Source organism: Stegastes partitus, unplaced genomic scaffold (assembly GCF_000690725.1).
Source record: "Stegastes partitus isolate 25-593 unplaced genomic scaffold, Stegastes_partitus-1.0.2 Scaffold111, whole genome shotgun sequence".
NCBI classification, from domain to species: domain Eukaryota; kingdom Metazoa; phylum Chordata; class Actinopteri; family Pomacentridae; genus Stegastes; species Stegastes partitus.
In genome coordinates this window covers 233281-257780 of record NW_007577842.1, presented here as the reverse complement: position 1 = coordinate 257780, position 24500 = coordinate 233281, and the positions used below count along the sequence as shown (strand labels likewise).

General features: G+C 39.8%; 1 protein-coding gene across 1 annotated transcript in view; it reads right to left on the bottom strand.

The window, feature by feature from the left end:
• Positions 1-24500, bottom strand: part of ofcc1 (orofacial cleft 1 candidate 1) — an 81008-nt gene that overhangs the window by 13606 nt on the left and 42902 nt on the right. The window contains exons 18-21 of the mRNA XM_008277967.1: positions 15325-15579; positions 12759-13011; positions 12090-12253; positions 8560-8719 (exon numbers count right to left, since the gene is read on the bottom strand). Coding sequence (XP_008276189.1) covers positions 8560-8719; positions 12090-12253; positions 12759-13011; positions 15325-15579 — 832 coding nt within the window. The remainder of the gene's footprint in view (positions 1-8559; positions 8720-12089; positions 12254-12758; positions 13012-15324; positions 15580-24500) is intronic.

The window sequence follows — 24500 nt, the reverse complement described above, 5'->3', positions numbered from 1 at the left end:
TTCCTGGTTTGTTCTGGAGCATATTGAAGTTTACTTGCAACTTTAATTAACAAAGGAAATTAAGCCTATTCTACATTTAAATGCTTCTAATATTCTCTGTTCACTAATGAATGGCAGTCACATTTCAGTCAAGTTTTTCTTCAAATAGTGGTTGAGTAAAAGGATGATTAAAACACTGAATACATTCAATTAATGAATCAGCCTGCAAATATGTTACCTACCACGCCGATTCAAGCAAGCAGGTTAGCAGATGAATGTATAAAAACATGTGCATCCATTAAAGCGCATGCCTCTATATAAACTTTAATATTTCAAAACCAAGCCAATCTTATCACCAACACTCTCCACCAAACTAATTCAGCACTTGTGACATGCCTCCTTCAGGTAATCCTTTTGTGGGGGGAAAACATATTTCTCTCACTCTAACCGCTCGGAAGACATGTTTCAAGATGTTGTGTTCAATTCTCAAAATTTCAGGAGACCAGGCTTCATATTAAGATGCTGCAGACAGATGCCAAAGTTGGGTATTGCCTTTGATATCCAGAATTTGACTTTGGAGTAGCTTCAACCTAATCAAGCCTCGGAGGCTGGAGGTGATAAGTATCCAAGCCAATAACCAAAATGAGAGCTGGGAATCAGTGGTAAGACTTCACACACGTTCCCCCTCTCACACAGATACACACACACGCACACGCACACACACACACACACACACACACACATACACTGCGCTGTCTCTTTAAGGTTATGAGCAAAACCCTCATGAAAAAAAAAAAAAAAAAACTCTCCAAATGTCTATCTCTCCTCTGGATGTCATGTGAGGCTGTTAAGACGCGACACCTGTCACAATCACCAGGACTTCTTCATCCCCTCCGGGCCACAGGAAACGGCCAAGGTCAAACTCTTTAAAGGAAAGGAAGGGAGTGAAGGGAAAAGAAGTGACTAACGACAGACAGTCACAAAGCATCAGATCTGTCAAGTTCAAGCTCTAAAACCTCTGTGGAGTCCTGGGCTGCATGCATGTTTGCGCGTATGTTACATACAGCATCGCTCCTGTGCACATGCATGCGTGGTACGTGCCCTGTGACACTTTGTTTAATCAACTTCTTTTCCTCCAATTATTACCTCTCATTGTTCCATCAGTCAGTTAAAATGTTTGGATGAACCGCAGTCTGCGCCGACTACACGGTGCTGAGCCAGGTGGTTTAGTCGTGAAAACCTCTGGAACTGGCATAAAATGAGTCCTAATTTTGTTCCGTGTTTGGAGAGCTCCTGCTAAAAATCTTTTCTCACTCTTCAACAGTCCAATTTGCTGCCTTCTGTTTCACATTATGGGATGGCAAGGGAACAAGCGAGGACTCTTCAGGACTTGGCCTGATGGAGGATGAAGGAGCGAAGGAAAAGGAAAAGCACCTAAAAGTGGTGAAAACCTGGCGTCAATTTAACCTCCTCCAGCTGCACATGTTTTGACAGCTGACGGGCGAAGCTTCACGATATGAAGAAATTATAGGAGAAACCTCTTCCTCGCTGATGAGAGTTGTGCGTCTCAAATATTTAAACACCATCTTTCGAAACAATATCTGAGCATCTTAGTTTGATCCTTTTGTGTGACACATAGGTTGAACTTATTATAGGCTGCTAACCGAAGGCACTTCCTTGTTTGGACTCATTCTCCTTTTCAGTCTATGATTCCCTCCCTCAGACAGAAAAGCCTGCCCAGGCCCAGGCATTGGTAGATAATGACATCCTCTCCCTGGATTAATTGTAAGGGACACATTAAGCAATGGGGCTGACACTCCCTGTAATTAAACTGTTCACACCAACGAGTTCATACTGGAACACTTTCTCCTTTCTTTCTCTACCGACTGCTGGAACTGTGTGTCTTTTTTAGAAATACAGACAGTTTTAAGGAAAGTAAGAACACTACCTTGTGAAATTCAAACAAAAATAAGAGGCACATCTCTCCTGTTTTCACAAAGCGATAAAGGCTACATGACGGATAAAAAAAATGTTATGTGGAAAGTTACTGAATGAAAGTAGATGCTCATACAATTTCATGGCTGCATACATTTTCAGTTTGTGGATGCAAGAGGTCAAATATGATTTTACTGATGTTCCGTCAGAAATAACATTTATTTTGTTTTAATTCCATCACTACTTTAAATGGACTCTCTCAGCTTGCATGGAGATATTTTGTATTTTCGTCCATAAAATCATATGTGTGAATTGGAGGTGAAAGCGTTCATGTCTTTTTTTTTTTTCACAGTGCACAACTTTCACACATTACTGCCCAACAAAGTCCATGACCTTTTCAGGAACACAGGCATGTAGCCTTTGCAGTCATATCTCATATTGAGCTCCCTAATGCTCTGACTGTGGATGCTGTGCTTGCTGCTGTGTTGCTCCTGTCCTTGCCTGCCTGCTTGCTATCGCCCCAGGCCACTGGGGCCCTCAGCACTGTCCAGTAAAAAAAAAACAAAAAAACATCCACTGTAATTGAAGAAGCCACTCTAATGTGACATGCACATGCAGGCAAGCAGAAAGGTTCACATGCACACGCTCACACTTAGAAATGTGCATGATGGCATGCGCGCATGCACAGATGTACTAAATGCACATGAACAGGTTTGCATTCATACGCATGCAGCCAAGCACATAAATGCACACACACACACACACACACACACTTGTCCACACACTGACCACACTGCTCTTTGGTAGAGGTTACTGGGGGTTTAGGAAGACTGCTTTGACCGATGCTTACACACACACACACACACACACACACACTCACACAACATAAACCGATAGTTGCCCTTTTAACTCTAGACAACCCTTCCTGTGCTGCCAAAGCACTCAACTCTTCATCTCCTCTCCTGGTTTTCCTGTGTTGCTGTTATGGGTTCCTGTTCAGGAGCTGAAGGTTCTATTGTTACGTGACAGCGGTTCCTGTGTATCCTGTCATGGTCTACCGCTCCCTCTGTCCACCTTCCTCTCCAAAGCTTCTTCTTCCTTTACTTGAGTTTAGATTTGCATCTTCAGTGGCTCATGCTCACTTTACTGTACTCTTTGCAGAGCACATGAGTAATGAATACACTCGGGAAAGTGCTGTACGATAGACCGCACGGTTGTGTTTCACTGAAATTTAATTCAACTCCTCATTTACAGTTATATGTGAAATGAGTATAGTTGAAGAAATGTGTCTCCTCCTATTGTACATTTTGTTTTGGCAATTGTATATGACAAGTTTGTTCTGTACACAGCTGTATCTGCATCATATTATTTGTGTCAGAAAGTTTTTGTAAATTATCTTTTTTGCAATGAGATACAAACAAAAAATGTAGTTGGCACTTGGTAATAGACAGCAAACAGGATGACCCCAATATATCTCTTTGGTCAGGTGGCAACAGCAATGCACCAGCTGCAGATTAAAATGGAGAACACATCTCGTATGATTAACAGCCAGCCCCCCAGACTCAGGTTATCATTACCACTCCAATCTGTGCTGTTTGACTCTCAACAGGTTTACTCTCCACCAACCATGCTGCTGTTGCAAAGCACCTTGGGTGTTCCCAAACTCGCCCGCTGGTAACCCATTACCTAGACATACAGAGACAAACGGCGCAAAGGTACACAAATGTTGATGCAATCAGGTTGAGAAAACATCTCCAGGGCCACCATACAAACCCCCCCTCTCCCATCTCCCTCCTTCCTCACTTCTTTTAATCTCTCCCTCTCTCCTTCAATTATCACAATGTCACCAGCACCATTGGGAAACTTTCCTTTTTGGTGAATTAACAGCAAAAAGAGCTTTGCAGCGGGTATGCTGGCGCTCTACTCTGTCATTGTCATAGCGGTGGCTCCGACAAAACAGTTTGCGTACCTGCTTAAGTATTACAGAAATTAACACCTCCCTTCCAGGTACAGTAATCAAAGGGGTGACGGGAGACAATTAATTAGGTCCATCTGCATCACTGCCTTTACATAATTAATGGGGCTCATTACGGAACCGCTAGTATGATGTGGAGCATGCTAGCCCACTCACTAGCTCAGAGCATTGTAGTAATAAAAGCAGTGGGAAAGTGAAGATTTTTGTTTATTTGTTTCAGTTTGCACAAATTTGCCTCCAGTTGACTAAACTGATTATTGATTGTAGTTTTGCTTTGAATTCTGTAAAGTTGTTATATGCTTATTTTACAAGGGTTCACCTCTGAACACATCATCTTTATGACTAAATAGAGAATGCATGTTTTTTTTTGTCAATTCTATTCCATGGCAGGGTAAATCCAACAATCAAAACAAGTAATACAAGAAAACAAGCGCACTATATAGACTACAGAAATATTACAAATGACAGTTTCTCTTGCACATGCAAAAAGATCAGAGGGTGTCATTATTTAACTTATAGAAATAGCAGGAAGGCACAAAAAAATATGAAATAATTCTGGAAAAAAAAAATCGATTTTGAAAAATCCTATAATTAGCAGGCGAGCTAATGCCCCCTATCTCAGCTGTTATCCACAACAACATGGGCTAAATTCAGTTTTCATTCTTTTTTTTTTTTCCATCCTTCATACAATCAAATAAAAATCATACACCTAGTTAGGTCTTCAGCGGATTCGCCCTCTTTGCTTAGTCAGTAAGCTCTACTGCTGACATCTTAACCTGAGAGTAATATTTAAACCTCGAAGCAACTCAAATGATCATATGGCATGGAAGAATCTTTAATATAAAGTTAATTGGTAAGAAAGTAAAAATTAGATTATGTTTTATGACCGCCTTGTGAAAATTACAAGTTTGATAATAATAGGCCATTTGCAGGTTGGTTATTGAATGTGGATTCTTTTTTTTATTGTTTCAGTGCTGGAGGGAGATACAGCGTCACAGAGATTTTTGCTGAGTTCTAAGTTACAGCACAGCACATCCAGGAAACTAGTTTGAGCCTAATTGATTACTGCCACCTCTCATTTCGCTTTACTTGCTTGAACTTTTTTGTTGTCCTGCCTCGCATTAACAGTAAAATATTCTTAAGGACGTTGATAATAATTTGATGTAAGAAGAACTTGCTGTGCACACTATAAATATAATTTCTAAGCTGTCAAAAGATTTAAGGCACTCAGGGTGCTGCTATAGCTCACCTGGTTGAGCTGGTGTCCCATGTGCTCGGTTACAGTCCCGATGTGGAGGTCATGAGTTCAAATCCCGCTCATGGCCCTTTCCCACACATCCTCCCCCAATTCTTCTTTCTCACTTTCCTGTCTCTCTCTCTCACTGCACTATTCAATAAAGGCACAATGGCCAAAAAAATAACTTAAAAAAAAAGATTTTAGGCACTAAAAGTAAAGAGATATTTTTTTAATTCAAAATTAGTACATTGAACCGTTTTATCTATCAATTTACTCAAACAAACAATATTTGGTGTGATCACCCTTTTCCCTTAGAACAGCGCCACTTCTTTAACAAGCAGGATGTTCCAATATTTTAGCAATCTTGCCAGAATTCTCCTGTAAATTTATACAGTCTCAGTGTCTTCGGTCTCTTCATGTAATCCCAGACTCCATGATGTTGAGATCAGAGTTCTGTGACAATCATAAAATCTGTTTGAGGACCCAGCCCAACACTGTAGACCTTGAATTACAAGTCTGTTCATTGTTATTAAAAAGTAGTGCAAAGTCGGCTTGTCTCAGCCTGTTATCTTTTACAGTTAATAGTACAGGTGATAGGACGAGTGATGACAGCTTTGATACAAGAGACTCATAAATTTCCGGAGCTTACAAACGGTCGCGTGCTTTAGCGCAAACGGGCCACAGATTACTAACTTATTCCATGTAACACCTGTATGGAGTGCAACAAAAGAGGTTCTGAAATAATAAAGGATAAACTTTTCAAGTCTTTTATATATGCTTCTCCCAGTGATGTGGCAGCTGACACACAGGTAGCAACTTAAGTTAAAACAAATAAGAGGCATTTGCAGTTGTTTTTGCCTGAGATCAGATTTTTTTTAAATGTCGTAGTCTATCCTTTAAGAGCATACTGTTCAGCAGCTTTCTAAAATTGACTGCAGACTTCTGCTGCTCCTGTGAGCACCTTGTTTTCCTTCTCCTCATCCCTCCTTTCTCTCACTCAGCTAATGAAGACCTCGTAGCCCACTGTTATTAAAATTACGCCCTTGCCTCTGATATTAATTGGGTCCATAATAAGGAATGCGTCGCATTCATTATTTAATTGCAAGGGCACATTTGGAATACAGTTTCTGAAATGTATTTTTAATGAAAAACACTACATCCTGACCTAATCATATCAACCTTATTCTATCTAATTAAGGATGCAAAAAATCATTAGAGTTGCAAAATATTAGTTTCAGCTCTGTCGGGCTGCTCCTTTGCTCGCCTTCATGAATATTTTTTTTTTTCTCCCCTGTCTATGATAAATAGTTAATGAGGGAAAAATGACAAAAATTTGCATGTAGGCAAATTAGTCTAATAGGGATATGTCTTTGCTGAGTTAGGAAAGTGACCCTTTTCATAGGAGAAATTGTTACAATAATTATGAAATAATGGCAAAGCCCATCTTATTTTGATGAAAAATGGTCTGCTTGAATAATGTAAAAATGTTAAAATGCAATAACCCTAAATTTTCATCATGCCATAGAATGTGTTAACGTGTTAGCATTTTATCAGTTTAATAACACCAAATTAGGTACAATATGAAGTACGCTGTAATTGTTGCCGTGGAGGGAGATATGCAGTAATGCAAGGATGATTTAGCAGTGCACCACAGCAAGAGGCCATCAGTTGCTAAATGAAGCATTTTCTTAATCACAAACTTTGGGGATGTAATTTCTTTAAAAGTCTCCAAACATTGGGATGTTTAATTTTCTTCCAATAAACAGGTCCATCACCATCCCATTAGCAGTGGTGTAGTCACCTTTTAGAGCCATGGTTGCAGTTTATTAAGGCTTATAAGACAGATGTAAAACAAAGGAATGTAGAAAAATAAAAACCAACCAAAAAAAAACAAAACAACTCACCAATTTGTTGCTAATGAATATTGATTTTACTCATATTACACTGTGGAACAGTTTTAGCTAAGATAAATAGCAAGAATGCAATCCATAATTCTCTCTCCTTTTCATGAGCTCAGTTTTCATGAAAATGTGTGTCACAAAAGCTTATGGTACATCACATAAACAACATATTAAAGAATTTACATTGTCACAAACTGAAAAACTTAACTCATTATTCTGACTTGTGTGTGCAGCCACAATCAGTTCATCTGCATAATTAAGTCAAAACTACAAATTACATCTAGTTTTTATTAATGTAAATAATGTAATCCTGTGTTTATCATTAGAAACGCTCCAGATGAGTACTTGAGTAGTTTTGCAAAGCGTCTGCTTCTAAAGATGTGGATTGCCTCCATTCACGCTTAACAAACAAGAAATTTTGTAAATACAATAAAGTATGGACTGTAAGAAAGAGTTTCACAAGACATTGATATTCTAGTGATTCATTCTTTCAAATATTAACTACTTTGACCCTCAAAAAATATCTTTTGGCTTGGTCAGGCCTACTGTGATTCCCCTGTAAGACAACATGATGCATAATTTCCCAACAACCCGTCCGCATTTCACCAGAAACTGAGAATCAGCTGTAGATTTCTCCCTCCATATACAGTCCCGTGAACTTGTGCAAGCAAAGAGCAAGGGAGTTAATGAACATGGAGAACACCGAGCGATGTGTGCCACTAACAAATCCTACAGAGTAAATTAAAGGGTGGGGCGGGGGGGCTGCAGTTTGATCGCTGCATGCTATTTCCCTTATCTCAACAAGTCACATTTTCAATCACTATGCAAAGATTTTACATTGGGTGTAGGCTTGATGCTAATACACTGCCCTTCCCTGTGTCATCACCATCGACCTACGCTGGGCTGTCAAACATGCGACAGCCTCTCTCCGTGATAGTAATTTCATGGGGACATGCATTTATTCAAGCTGCCTCACCTGACATCAAGATTCTACATTAAGAGAATGCCCACTATAGCATGCACAGGCATTACGGTATGTGTTGATTGAGCAGTCTCTCTTTAATGAAATATCTTCGGAAATTGGTTTTCACAGACTAATCAGGCAGCCCGCTAGCCGAGTTTCTGTTTTGGTAATTATCTTGTACTAATTAGAATGAAGCTAAAGACCTCTGAGATGAATTCTCAGCTTTCTCAAATGTAACTAAAGAAAATTTAATGATATAAAATGAGCCCATTCTATACATCCTCTCCTCTCCGTAATATCTCCTTTAAAGTGACCAGTGAATGTTATACCATCTTGGCTGCCATTAAATGTTCCTTACACTGTCTCACCCAGCTCTTTCACTCAGAACCCCAATGGAAGAAACTTGTCTTACAGACAACCAAAAGTAATTCCTCCCCTTTACACAAACTAATCAAACAGACTAGTATCAATTACCTTTGAGCTCATTCTCTCCTTAAGAAAACAATCATTAGCCCAATTAACCACCAAGAGGTTTCAGTAGAAGAGCACAGTGAAGTGATGTGTTTACCTTGCGTCTCTCCCCATTGAAGCCCCTCCACTGCTCTGCCTTCTTGACAACGTAGCTCAGTTCCTGATTGGACAGCTCCAGGTCCTGAGGCAGGAAGTACATCCCTTCCTTGGCTGTGAGTCGCTGAAAGATATCCAGCATGCGGCCATCATTGTGAAATCTGGAAGGTGCACAGTGAGAAAAAAAGCGAGGAGAGGGGAAAGTGTGAGCAGGAGTGACGCCATACCAAATCACTGTCTCCGCCCTCTAAGGTCACATGGGGTCACGAGTCAAAGCAAGGAAACCATGCCTCTTTGCCATGTGTCAAAGAAGATAACTGTGCACAACTAGCTCTGTGGCTACCTCTTTGCCAAACAGAAAAGTTGGCTTTCATGGAACAGGTCAAATCACAATGATCCCAACTTGCTGGGAGAACAGACGAAACTTTTATCGATTACACAGAGCAGATTTGCAGTGTGATGCTCTGTAAAAGTCTAATACATCAATTGAGATAGCAAAAGGAATCAAACAAATTGGCCTATGAGTGGGAAGTACTTTGTTAACACAAGCTGACTGTAGCAGTGTCTGTGTTTGGCTGGGTGTCTCCGTGGTTGTACATCTGTTAATGTGTGGGAGTCAGATCCTAGAATGCTCTTCAGTGTTAATGCTGAGCTTCAAAGATGGCAGATGCAACGGACGTGCTGGTTGCAGATGTGTCTGGAGAGTCCGGCTTGAGTCACAAGAAAATGTTCTGCACAGCAGAAGGCATATTGATTCATACCTCCAGATGAGCGCACATCACCAAAGTGTTATTTTTCTTTTGCAACACAAGGGTGCATGCAGCCAACTCCTAAAAAGAAACACCATGTCTGTAAACAAATGCCTTGGCTGACCATCAAAACCGGCAGACCTTGTGCCCTTCCATAGAGATTCTAGCCTGTCAGAGGGTAATCAACTCTCAAATAAAACCAACATCAAGGAGAAAAGGATTTATACAAGAAGCTGGTACGGCGCTTTGAACTCAGCATCATTCCCCATCGCTCTTGGGAGAGGGGTGTTTGTAGAATCTTGACCTCAGACACAGGAATAGCATGCATTCATTTTAATCCTGCAGTTGAATTGTGCTTCTCATTCATTTATGCAGTCTCTCTCTTGGAGGAATTCACCGTCTTTGCATCTTTGTGCTTCAAAACAGACTAATTTCCTTGCTGTTGGAAGGGCCCTGAATTTAAGCATGTAATTCTTATATGTGGGGTATGACCCGGATGATAAGGCTCATATTAGATATTTGCTAGTGTTGAGGTCACCATAAGGACATACGTATGTTAACTTATAGAGCATATTTTAACAATGCATTCATGACAACAATGAATGAAAGTGTTAATGCATAATAAACTAAATGTCAATACAAATAATGTTTCTATAGACCACATACAATCATGATTCAGATGTGATTGTTTGATTGTTTGACTTTGGAATGCAAATTAATTAATTATTTTTGCTAGTCTCCAACCTTGTAATCATGCAACTGCACCGCTGTCAATGTGGCATCACCTTTTTTGAGTGTGTGTTTATGAAGTTTCAAAGAGGGTAGAGGTGTAACATGTATTTTTGCAGGCGGTGAATAAAGGCTTCCTAAAATGTAATTAACAAAGGATAACAGTCCATTCTATCTATACATATAGCCCAAGGCATTTTTTTAGAAATAGGTCACGGTCTGTGTCAGAGCCCCTTCCTTGCAGCCAATAGGAAACTGTAACCCATAAAATTATCAGCCTTGCTTCAGCCTCGTGGCCTACATTCAATACAAACCCGTGTGGCGGTTGAGTGGCAGAAGTCATTATTCCCGGCTGCTGTTTTAATATTGTCCATTTAGCTGGATCCTGATAAGCGTCCCGCTTACTGAAATTAGATGGCACCCTCTCCTCGGCCGCCAATCTCAAACTGATTAATTCAATAAGGGTTTTCTTACATTTTGAGCTGTTAATGGAATTTGGCCTTATATGAGGGTACGAGAACACACCTTGGACGGAAACTGAGTTCCACCGTGGTGTAATTTGTCACCTGCCCTTCTACTTTGTTAGTTCCATACTGTTAAAAGTATGTCCTTCTATTTTTTTTAAAGAGTTCAAGAGTCATCTTTTAAGTTGAAATCCGTGCTTTGGCAGTACTGTTTAAGTTTGCCCTGTCACTGCAAAGCAAGCCATGAAACTGAACAGCCAGGGACCAGCCATCTCAAACTAAGCTGTGAGAGACTCTATTTAACATGATGTTTTGTTTTCCCTGTGCATCCTCACTAATCAGGAAGCTTCTAACAGCTCTATAGAGGACATAAAGTCTTAGTGCAGTTTGAGGTGCTAAATTACAATACAAAGCTAGCAAGCAAATGCTTCAGCATGGCTGACCTCAATCTGCAAGACATGAGTGGAACACACAGTGCATTGAGATAGAGTCTGTGTGTTCTTCACCATGTATACGCAGTCCATTTCAATATGTATAAAACCTGCAGTGATCCCAACCATGCAAAACATACAGCCTAATCGGATAATGTAAGGGGGTTACATGTTCACGCTATATCAAAACACATCTAACTTTTGAATTAGAAACGCTTTCCATTTTCCAGCCAATTGCAGCGTATGGCACGCTCAGAAAAAGGCAACTGTGTCACATGTGTGTAGTTCTGCTTTTGTGCTTGATAACTGTACGTGTGTGTGTGTGTGTGTGTGTGTGTGTGTGCGTGTTGATGTGCGACTTTGATGCAAAGCTGCATAAGTAATTCCATGCGACTTTAAAATCAACATGGATAAGATCAACATTTGTTTTTATTTTCCTGTTGGTTTTTTTGGTGGATGGAGGAGGATAACTAGTGGATTGAGTGGAGTGTAACGGTCAGAAGGTTGCAGGGGTGAAGGGTTTAAAGATATTTCTGAACTGGTTCTTGAGAATTGCAGACTGGTGAGGCCTAGAGTGCTTCAGAAAGGGCCTGTTGGGACAGTCTGCATCAGTTCAAAAATACCCATATGATAATTCTCTGCTTGTGATGTTTTTCAGCCTCTGAGGTGAAGGAGAAAGCTCACGGTCAGAGGTGAAAGAGTAAGATGACATAAAAAGAATGGGATCCACTTAACTCTAAAAAAAAAAAATGTACTGATGTGCACTGGTATGACAGTGACTTGCTTCTACACCTTCAGTTAAGTTTTGTGGCAGAACAATGGCTCATTAATTGTCATGTACAGTCCAACAAAGGCATCGGCACAACTTATTCTGGGTTTTAAAATAAAATACCTAGCAACAAGTTTAAAAGTATAAACAAGTATACAATATATACAGTAAGCCCATTCAAAAGCCTAATGTGTAACGAACTCATTTAAAAAAAAAAAAAGATGTATTTGTCTTTAGAAAAGAAGAAATTAGCAAAGTTTTGATATACCTGTTAGATTCAATAAATATGATGATATGAATATAAATATTTCAATGAACATAATACTATTTTTAAAGTAGACAGCAATGTGACAACAAACAGGAAGTCTTCATCTTTGTGTGTGTCTCACCTGAGCAGGTAAATGGAGAGGATGGTGATAGAAAGCAGGAAAAGAACTGCATAGAGGAACAGGGTGATGATCACTCCTGCTGCACCTGATCGGTCAACTCGATAGAAGTGCCAGTAAAGCTTGGCTGCATCAGCAACTGGTGCATCGGGGCTGTAGGCGAGACGCTGAGGAGACAAAGATTGAAAGAAAAGCAAAAAAAACACGAAACTGTTAGATGTATTAGACTCGACATTTGCAATATGGGAATGCCCAGGACAAGCTCTAGCCAGGGACTGATCAAAGGAAACTCATACCATGTAGCTCAAGGATTAAGTTTTCGCATTCTTTGGATGTTATCTTGCAGTATCACAAATTTTAAAAAATGGTATGAATTCCTTTCTTGGTATTGAGTGTAAAATATAGGGAGTTATTTGGTCAGACGTAAATGTTAAAATGCAGTTTTAGACATTATCTCTTGTCAAATGATGACGGGAAAAGTCCAAATCGTTCATCTTCCTATCTGACAAAATCCATCCCACTGCCAAAAAAGACACCCTTCTAACCTTGCACATTTTCTTTCTCACCCCCTACCCTCCCACCCTTTTTTTGTAATCTAAAGTCACTTTGCCAAGATAAAGTGAACTCCTATTTAAAGTGCACAAGTGTCCAAGTTATTTTTAAGTGACTTACCCCGAGGACGGCGTCCACTGCAAAGACTGCCAGGGGGTCGAGGACTGTCCACACTCCCTGAGCCATGATAAACTTTGACGTGAAGGAAGGGAGTGAGCCAAATATCTGTTGACAGCCACATCTGATCAGAACCAGCAGGAACGTTATTGCGTTCAAGGTCAGGGGACCCACTACCACCATTGCCAGCTCCTCCCGGGTGTGGAGCAAAGAACTCTGGTACACGAGGTCTACCGTGTGTGCGTGGAAGTGGAATCTGGTGAGAGAGGAGAGTGTCAATATGTGTGCGCCATATTTGTGTTTGTGATGCTTGCAGCTCAAGGGCAACGGGTTCCAACAATCCACACATGGCATTATAATATTTGCGGCTGAATCAATCATATTTAATTAGTTTAATGACAGTTACCGTTATAATTGGTTGTTATTTGCCTTACCGATTACTAATGATATGTTATAAATTAAACTTAATAATCTTTTTCAAATTAAACTAAAATGCTTCATAAAGTTGTCAAAGTTGACAGACAAGTACAAGCAAGAGTATTAACACCTTTGCTGATACAAGCATCCCTAGCCCCACTGTTGTAAGTTTAGAATCCCCATTTACAGCAAGCCTCATGAGTTTCTTAATCTTCCCATCAGTCAGGAAGAGGTAGAGCCAGTGGTGGGAGAGGAGACGTCCAGTTTTTTCTCATTAATTTCCATCTGATTTGCTCCAAGAGTCATGCATCTCTCAGATTCTGTCCATTAATCTGACAGTAGAGGTCCATTGGTGTTTTATCTGAAGCAAATCTGCAAACAGATCCAAGCCTGGGAAAAGTTTTCTTAGAGAACAGAGATTACCTCACTGGATGGCCAGTATAGACGTAAGACATGTCATTTTGTATACTTAAGATTACAGACCTATATTCCACAGATAAATTGCTCTTCCAAGAGTGACAAGGAAATTCTTCACATCTTGAGTCTGGGATAAACCAATAAATAATTGCATCTGTATTAAATTCTGACATTTTTTAAAGATTTCAGAAAGCGCATTGCTTGTGCCAGACAATGTTTCTTGATTAGTGATGGAAAATAACAACACAACATGTACAACTTTGACATATTTGTTCTTTAATGCAAGTCTATACTTCTATTCCATCGCATTTCAGCATTTCAGATCAGATTTTAATGAGCTTAGAAAACAGTAAACATTCTTTTACACTATACTAAACAAACAATCATTAAAAGAGTTTGTATTGATCCTAACTGAGCAACACAGCAAATTTTCATATTTGCTTTTATTACTTCTTGGGATTGAGAAACATCTTACACATTGAACTTTAAACTGTTCAGTTTTGTGGTATCTTATTTCTGTCAGTGTTTATCAAAAAAATGGGGGGGGATGGAGGAAGGTGACTGAAGCAGCATTGTGTCCAGAGATTCTGTTGCTCCTGGACACACTTTGTTGTCTACCAATGTTCAGGGGTGGATTATGGGGAAGCAGGAAGCAGCGACAGACAGTGAGATATAGTCAGAAAGGAGGAAAAAAAAAAAAAAGAGTGCGAGATAGAAGCGAGAAGGACGAGATGCCTGTCATCACACTAACCAATCTGACTGTCACTTAGTCTCTCTCTCCCTCTCCCTCTCTTTCTCTCTCTCTCTCTGTGGGCACCACCAGCTCTGGCCATTGCATGGAGAGAGAAATGCTTGGAGGGAGAGCAGCAGATTCGGACATGTGGAAGTTGTCATCCAACATTGACCCCCTCTGTTTTCACATTTTTGTTTTTTTCACCTCTTATCCGCCCCCTCAGTCCATTCTTTTTTCTTTTTTTATTCAGACAAATTTTTTTCTCCCTCCGCCTCCCTCTACCTCCCTCTATCACTTTCCATGATTTAACGTGCAATGTTTGCACCCCCATGTTATTGTAATAAAAACCTGCTTGTATGCATGCTTGCAGCCAGCCCTTTTTATTGTGATGAATTAAATCAGCACCATATGCTATTGCAATGTGATTTAACAGTTCTGTGGTATCTTATTGCTGTTTATTATCAATGCTGTGTACCGAATAATAACAATAAATTCCTTCCAAATAATGTAGCCGTTTGGGACTTAAAGCTGTGTGGTGAGCAAACTCCCCCAGCAATGGTTTGTTAATATTGAGAGAGTCTTGTTAAAATGTTAATGGGGGGATTCCAAACAGATGATTTGGGTGTATCCAGCCTGCGTGTTTGCCAACGCACACACTCAGACACACGGCACATCCTTATTCTCTTGCCTGCTCGTTATCCCCTCCACATTCTATTTCACCACAGTCTCACTTTACATGTGTGTTTTTTTGAAATTCATATGTTGTGTTGTGTGTGTATGGGTGTGAATTTACAATTTGCCAATACGCTACAGTAATCTACTGTATGTAGCAGTCCTCCATTTTGATAATGGATCGATGTCAGCACCAATGTGCATGCTCAAAAAGTGTGGTTGTGTGTGTCTGTATTCATACGCTCCTTTTTCATGCATGTGTGTGCGCGCGCGTGTGTGTGCGCGTGCCTGTGTGTGAGTGCAGGGCAATATCAAAGGAAGCAAACTCACTTGTTGACAGGAACTGCTATGGCCTGGAGGTAGAGCCACTGGCTGCAGTAATGCAGGTAGAGCCTCACAAACCACATCAAAGCCAGCAGCAGCATAATGAGGCCGAGCTGCCGAACGGAGCCATGCCAGCTACTATGCAGTTGTTGTTGTTGCCGGGGCAACGGCAGGCCCAGCTCGGACGGCAGCATGCAGAGGGCCAGGCGGGCTCGGTCAGACAGGCTCGGAGGACAGGAACTAGGTCCAGGCAGCGGTGATCTATTCACAGAGGAGGATCATGACATGATAACCATGCACAACAACTTCCTTTACTTTTTTCTTGCTCTAATAATAATCTACATCTAAAATAATGTGTATGACTGTCACACTTAACAAAATTTCCTGGATTTCATGATTTTAATTTAAGTTATTTTCCTTTTCCATTTTTTGTTAACACTTTCAGCTCAGTGATTCAAACACATCATTGCTTGCCCATGGGCGACAGTAAGGACGATTTAAATCGAAACATGTATGATTTGACATTAAGCAGCCAGACCCCACCCATCTGACTTCAGATCACATTGCAGATACTTCCTTGTCTTTGCATTACATATAGCATTCAAATGTTTTTTTTCTTTTTTGCCATATGCATGCAGTAAACATTAAAGGTAGGCAAATGTAGTATTCAAATTGACACACAATCACACATGTACACAAGTGTTCTCTCTGTCTCACACACACACACACACACACACGCACACGCACACACACACACACACACACACAAACAGATAGAAATCCCTTCCAGCGGTGCTCAGCTTCCCTGAGCACCTCTGCCTCCTCTGTGCCGCCCTTTGTCAGGCCTGCTCAACTATTCCCTTTCATACAGAGGGCACAGATGGAGCAGTGGAGACAAGTGGAGGAAAGGAAAGGAAAGGAAAGGAAAGGAAAGGAAAGGAAAGGAAAGGAAAGGAAAGGAAAGGAAAGGAAAGAAACATTCTACATTAGACTGGGTTGCATAAAAAAAAACTCAACTAAAACTACTATGTAAAGTAAATGAGCGTGTGCAATCACAGTGTGCGTAGACCTGCATTTATTATAGTTTGCTCATGTCAACACAAGCAGACACTGATGACCCCTATCGTCTGGCTGATAGTAATTAGAACAAGGCTAAAAGTGGGTGTTCAGTACAGCTATGGTTAGTATCGCAGAATGTGACTTAAGGCCTATGCCTGTGGACATCCCTGTGTCTCACCACTGTGTCCCACAGCGCAGTTGGAATTCACTTTGTAGTGTGTATCTGGGGAAAATAGTACATTGCCTAAAGACGAAAAACAGAATCAATTGTATTGCTCCCCCACCCCCATTACCAAATAATTAGGCTAGACTTAGATCAAAATGAAGCACTGCATTTTATTCCCTGCTTGTATTGATGCTCAAATATGAACCCTCACACAGATGTGCTTAAGACAAAAGAGATCATCTTTGGTGTTCCTCTGAGGTGGGCATAGCATACTTTCTGAAGTGTTAAATTATCTGAAGTTGAATCAACTTCCTCCATGCATGCTCGCAAGATCAGCGGTACAGCACACAGTGCATGTGGGAAAACTCGAGATTCATTCAGAAAATGCTCAGTCAACAGTTTGGGCTGCTAAATATTCATAGCTTGGCTGAAATAAACTCAAGCAGAGAGGATAAACATGTGTCATAAAAGTCAGTTGTCATTCAGCTCATTGGGTGAGATTTTAAAGCGCAGCATAAATTCCACTGCAAATATATTGAATCTTCCCTGTGGGAGACCAGATGCTGTACATACAGGATATTGTATGTAATGGGAGCATAGTAAGAATAATACTACATCTATTGCCTTCACAACATTTATCTGAACTCATTGTTTGCTGTGCCACACATGTGACATTAAAATAGCAGTATGTGACAAGTCTGATTTAACTATTTTCTGAAAATGTTTCAATGCATTACTTTAAAAGTGTTGACTAAATGACTACACAAAGAACCACAAACATTTTTAGTTTACAGCAGATACAACTGAAAGTTTCTCTGTGACACCATGATACTGAAAAGTCTGGAATTCTAGTGTCAAGTGTGTGTTTACCCGAGATTGTGAGGTATAATCCAAAGAGAAAAGATGATAACGTACAGGCAAATGTGTGTCCCTGCTTTTCTATTATGATGTTGACAAAGGTACGTCCATTCTGTTCCAAGCTTTATCACGACTTGCTTCACTGTGTGGTTTCAAACTGCTTTCCGCATGTCTGCAAAAGTGGAATTACCGAGTAGACAAAAAAAGCTGTGTGTCACAGACACATGCAAGATGCTAGCCTGTCAACTAGCATTGAACGAAAACAGCAAACACAACCTGACGTCCATCTTTCATATAATGAAGATATTGATGATGCATGAAAGAGGAATATTTTTAGACGTCTTCATGCGGCGGCCTCTTCCAAAGGAAACTGGTAACGTGATGTGAAATCTGTTATCTCCACTGAATTGATTTCATTATGGCACCTCCAATTACAAAAGTACAATGCGGTAAAAGAGGGAAAGGCAGGGGGCGGAGGTGTGGGGTTTTTATCTTGTAGGAAAGAAGGATGTTTCATTCCAATATCACAGCTTGTCCCCGGAACGACTGATAGCATGTGGCATAGCGGCCCAGTGATGAAACTAACCATTTCAACAGGCATGCACTGGCACATAATACTATATTTTAATTGTAGTTTATATGCTTCAGTGAAATCTGGGCCAGAAGCTGTTCCCTCATTATCTTAGTTCTGATATGTTTGTTGTTCATTCCCATGTCATCAAAGCACATTGCAAAAGGACTCATCATCCTCTCTAAACCTTTCCAGAGAGTGCCAAGGCCTGTAAATCAGATTTAACTAGCGTATATCTGTCAGCCACCGGAGTAAGGAACCATCTCCTGGACTGGTTTTCCCAGGCTGTGTCCCTTAATGTTGTACGGCATGACAACAAACGGGAGCTGTGCTCTTAAAAATAGCACAAAGTGAATAGCAAGTACAGACAAGTACTAAACCTTTAAGACGGCATGGGTAATGAGAGACAGAGAGGTGGTGGTGGGGGGGGGGGAGAAGAGAGACAGTACAGTGGGGTGTTACATTTTAAATAGCACATTTATGGTGACAAGGCTCCAGGGCTGCAGAGAGCGAAGGTAACCCGCAGACTCCCTCTGCACAGCCCTGATGGCTTAGACCCTCGAGAGTCAGACCACTTAAAGTATTGGACTTATCCCCTTTATTCTGAGTATTAAGATATTTTCAGTCACTTTTTTTTAGGCCACTGGCATTGTTTATAAATGCACTAAAACCACACATCTTCTTCCTCATAATCAAAGAATGGTTTGCTTTGGGCAAATAAAGAAAGAAAAAAAAAAATACAGTATGGAAATAGACTTAAAAGATTGACAGATAATGTGATTGTTTTCTCAGTGGCCCAGATGCATAAGTGTTGTAGTGATTATGGAAGTGTGATTATCTTAGGTGTCAAGAGATAGGACTGAAGATACCGTATCTTTGTTAACATTTAATTTTTGAAGAATGCTGATAATGAATTTGTTTTGAATTGTGAGAGTATCTGTCATCTGTCCTTTGTGGTTTCAGTGTCTTTGTGAGGCATCATTAAGGTTTTGATGGTGGTTAAAACATTTTTTTTTGTATGTGCAAAACTTAATCTGCAACTTATGAACAAATACTACATAGAAACTTTAATTTTTCCTGTATTTGACATTGCAGGTTTTAGGTGATATGAAAGAAACTTGCCATATTAGTGTTACAATGGCACATGAGCAAGCCAGGAAACAAAACTACAAAGCCTTATGTTTTCAACAAGGCCCAGAATGAATGAGAGTTGAGCTGCTTAGGAACCACTGTGTTTTAAAGACAAGCACTGATTAAATGGAAAGTAGTGGTTTTACTGTGCAGTGGGTTTATTTAGCAGTGTCACCTGTATTAGAAGTACCACTGGATGCATCAGGATTGTTTTAAGGAAGGAAATAATTCCTTCAGTCAGCTAATGGAAGTGGGAGTGAGAAGAGAGATAGACAGAGAGCGATAGAGAAAGTGTTAATAAATGGCATAAGCATGCACCACATCTTCGTAACTGAACTTTCACTGAAGTTCAACAAGTCGTAAATCTTTAAAAATTAATCAGTGAAACTAAAAAGTTCACCGTATTTTGTGAACACGTAGAGGGATCAAAACTCTGTTTTGAAAAGACAGCATTAGACACTGCCTGGTAGTGATAATAATTCATGTTGAACGCCACAATTCTCCTCCCTGATCTGAGTTCATCCTGAAAACCGCCTGACTTGCCCTTTACCCCATATCACAAAGGTGTGCCTTAATACGAAACAATACCCGGTTTGTTTTTTCAGTGGCAGTTTGTAATAGCAGTTTAATAGCTCTTGTTTCGGTTGTTAATAAGCATTTAAAAGTGTGAGGGAGATGCTGTTATGTTTGCCATCAAACAGATGAATTGTAATTTTGATTATTCTCATGTGCACCATGGTGGCTTGTTTGATCATGTTGATCTTTCTCATTGAACATACTGTCCTGTAATGCAGAGCACATGTACTTTACTGAAGTGGAATATAATCCCTTTTTGATCAGATCACAAGCTAGAATGCGTTTCTTATGGATTGTTTGAAATATAGCTTTGTTTTATTTGCCTAAAAATATTAATGGAGATGGAGATGGGTGAGAAATGAAATGAAAAACTTGGACAAAAGAATGGAGATGTTTGCACACAGTTGCCCTGAATAGTACAAGTAGACAATTAACCTCCTATCCTGCAAGAAAAATAAAAAATATTTAAATGATTGGTTGGGGCACAGATGGCAGGATCTTGAGTCACAAAGATGTTTCAAGTGGCTAATATTTCAGTGGGTACAGCAACTCTGTTGTGACATGACAGAAACCACCAAACATGATTAGTCAGCAAGAATAGTGCATAGAGTTTACATTGAGAGGGATATTATAGTGCAAAACCCCCTCATTGCAAAGACAAAAACACATTTGAGAGTTCTGTGGGCCAAAAACTATAGCCACTGGTCAAACAGGATATAGAAAAAAGTGGTATAGTTTGTCATCCTTCATTACACTCCCAGCAAGCCAGTGGGTGCATGTGAGGTGTACACAATGAGGACGGTCTGGACCTAGACCCCCCCTTCAGTAAGGGGATCTAGAGGCGAATGATGTTTCACTTTTTCAGTAGAATTAAAGAGTCTTGGCAAATAAGTGCAAAGGTGAATCAAAGTTGTTCTAGTGGCATGTGATGGCCAAAAACGTGACTAAGACACTTTGTGTTGTGTTGTTGTCACCCATGTTTTCACATACACTTACTCAACAGATTGTTGGGTATATTTGTAAAATCTAATCCAAATAAAAATGAATACAGCAGCTCAGCCATCAGTGGTAGAATGTAACTAAAAACATTTGCCTAAGTACTACAGTTGAGAACAAATTGAAAGTACCTAAGAGTTAGGGTTAGGGTTAAGGTTTTCCATACACTTGTACGTTCTTTATTCTGCATCAAACTACAGACATTGTGCTTTTGACTCAACTATAATTATTTAGCAAATGTATTTACTAGTTACATGGTTGCAGGTTTTTTTTTACAAACACAACAGAAAAAAAGTTAAAATATATGCCAGCAGACTATAAATTGATCGATCCAGAGGTAAAAGTTGATTAGTAAATCAGTTGACAGAGTTAATGACTACTTCAGCAGTCATCAAAGGCATTTTTCACGCAAAAATGCCAAACATGCCAATGGCACGGCATCCTAAATGTGAGGAGTTTCTGTTTTCACATTTGGTAAGTTTATTTTACTTAGTAATGATTTCAAGAACAACCAACAAGCATTGTGAAGATGTCACCTTGGGCTTTGGGTAACTGTTGCAGGCAGTTACAATTAGTAAATGAATAGTAAAAATAGTAAGCAGATTCGTTTATGATGGAAGTAGTCATTATTTGCTGCCATATACAGTTACAAATTAATTCAATATGCTAAGACAGTAAAACACTGCTTACAAATTCATCCAAAGATAATCAGACAATTGGACATTTTTTTTCACCGAGTACTTCTACTAACAGTAGCAATGCATATGCTTGTTACACAGATTGCACTTATATTGTTCAGTTGAGTGTTTTTGCTCATTCACCTAATCACACTGGCACACTGATGGTAGCAACGCCTTGCAGGATGCTCGTCTGCTATCAGGAGAAAGTCAAAGTTCAGTGTCTTTCCCAATGAATGTTTTGCATAAACACTTGTATGTACGGTCTGTATACCAGTCCAAGTTTACATTATGCACTGACACAAGTCTCATACCTGAGAAGAAAGGCGTTAACTCCCTCTTTTTTACATTAATGTAGAAGCATGGAACTTTATTGCATAATGACTTGCATATATACGCAGGACTTTGCACAGGTGGGGCAAATATAATGCAGGAAGCTATTAAAACTCGCAAAGTGGAAATCCCACAAGATGTATTAAATGATAGGTATTGGTTACTAAGCTGGTCTAATTTTCCAAAGCACTTTGAATGTGTGTGTACGTGAAAACAACTTGAACAGAGCAGCACTTTATACCTGCGAGGCTTTTAGATAATTGAATCATTTTATATCATCCTGTGAGAAGTTTTATTTATAGTGAAGAAAAAAAAAATCACAAAAATATTCAAACAAATTGGCTCGGATGTAACTCTGTGCTCCCTCTTTCCTTTGTGCTCCCTCTTTCCTTTTCCCTCCCTCTTTCTTCCTTTGACATTCTTTCCTCTCTTTTTTACTCTATTTGTTCCAAGTACAATTACCATTTGGGAGCTGTATAAGCATGCTTTAACACTTCTTTTTTTGTACAAAACTGGCAAGGTGAGAATACGCATAAATGAGATTCATTGACAAAATGGGAGCCCAGTGGCAGGTATTTAGGGTGTAGTTAAAAATAAATATGGAATTCTGACTCAGAACCGGAGTCCATGGACATATAATTAAAATAATATAACAATGTACCACGAAGTTGTCAGACTAAAATGTGATGTACAGTAGCATCAGTGGATAAGAGTGTAATCAGAAGCATTGGAAAAGAAATATGTTACACCTAATTAAGATCTGTGTTGAGTAATACTTGGCTACTGATGTTTTTTAAATGTGAAGGAGGTTCTCACATGCAGACAAGTATAAGAGGGAAATAGAATGTCACAACAGGTTCATGATCACACTACTGATATCGCTGTGAATGCAGTAGTCTAAGAGGATGAGTGATAATTTGTCCTGCATTGTCAAAACACACAACCCCTCCTGCAAAAAAAAAAAAAAAAAAAACAGGTTTTGGCCTCCTCAAATACCTTGGAATACTTTAGATGGATACATGAGGTAGCTCTTTCATTCCAACATGTGGTGTTTTTATGGATACCCTGACTTAGCACGAGAGGGAATTAAAACATGGAAATGGCAGGTCCCTTGGTGCGCCATAAACCAGGGTGGAAACATTTCAAATGCAGATGCACCTGGGATCAACAAACACAATGGGACTTCCCAGGCACTAGTTACACACACAGCTACTGAAACTACCACCCTCAACAATGGAGAACAGGTTGTTGTTCTCTCTATAAACTTTTTTTTTTTTTTGAGAGGTGGGGGGTGCACTGAGAAAATGCACAAAACATGACGCCAGTAGATGTGTTATACAATGAACGATTAATGCAGGACAAATAATAAATGCTCTACAGCGATCTATCCATTCATCAATTTGGGTGAGGCGTACAGGGAGGGGTGCTGCAGAGGCTGAGTATGGGCCTCCAGAGAGTTGCATCAGTATTTAAATGGATTTCACTTCTCTGACCTTGCCTCATAACTGCAGGACATTGTCACCAGAGAGATAGAGACAGGATGGAGAGAGAAAGACGGAGAAAATTAGAGGCAGAGAAAGTGAGATAAAGACGGAATTAACAGGAGGGAGTGAGAGGGAGAAAAGGAAATAATTATAAGCGAGAGAGACCAACGATGTGGTATGTGTGCGTATGCAGGGAGCAATTAAGTGAATGGTGGACAAAGACAAAACGAAAGCAGGAAAAAGAACTTTTTTTTTTCTCTGCCAAGACATGACCTGAAATGCCATCCTTAGCAGACCGGGCATCTGTAACTATCAAACAACAATTACATTAAAACTGACGTGGCAGTTTTTATTCTTTTTTTCTTTTCTCGAATCATACTATTTACACATTGCTTGTTGCTTGATCATAACATATCCTGAGCGTATCATCAATGTTGTACTTGTATTGCATTTTTAAATGCTGTGTGATTGATTCAAATGTCTAGCAGCTAACAAAGTTGCCCATTAAACCAACTTGCTACTTCTTCAGTCACAGAATCAAACTCTGATGCAAATATGAATCAACAAATTTGGCATATTTATAAAGCTTTAAAAAACAACAACAATAAAAAAAAAAAACACCTTAAATGGTCAGTGGGCGAGCAGACAAGCTGTGTGGGTTTTTACAAATGTGTCAGTCATGTATGTATGTGTGTATAAAACAAAGACAAATGTTTAAGTTCACGGTGTCAGAGCAATTATCAATCAGGCATGCTGTGGCTTTAGACTGACAATGGCTAAAATGGGTGCTGATGACATCATGCTCCTATATACACAAATGCATCAAATTCTGAACATCTAGGACTTGTCAGTTATATTATCAGAGCTGCCTGTCAGTGTTGTTTTTCCAAAAAGTTCATATTTATTTGCACAGGGCACAGTGCATTAGTGCATGTTTGTGCTCAAGTGCATTAGCTATATAGCTGCATGTAAAAATTTTATTTTTTTTTTAAATCCTCTTTTAAACTCTTGAGAAGTTGTTTGTTGACTTTTGCCATCTTTTTTTAAATGTTTATATGAGACTGGGGAACAAGTGATTACACATGAAAAAAGAAGAGCGTGAGGGAAATGTCACCTCTGGCTCAGCTCTCTTTCTCTCAAACGCACACAAAATTTCTCATGCACAAATCACACGCAATCACTCATATGCTCTTACATATAGTTCCTGTCACTTTCCCCTATCTGACACCTCCCCCTCTTTCTTACGTGTCAGTGGGAAACACATTCATTTGACCCAGACCACCAATGGGACCGCAGTCGGCTCTCACTGACACCCACATCACTGCAGATTA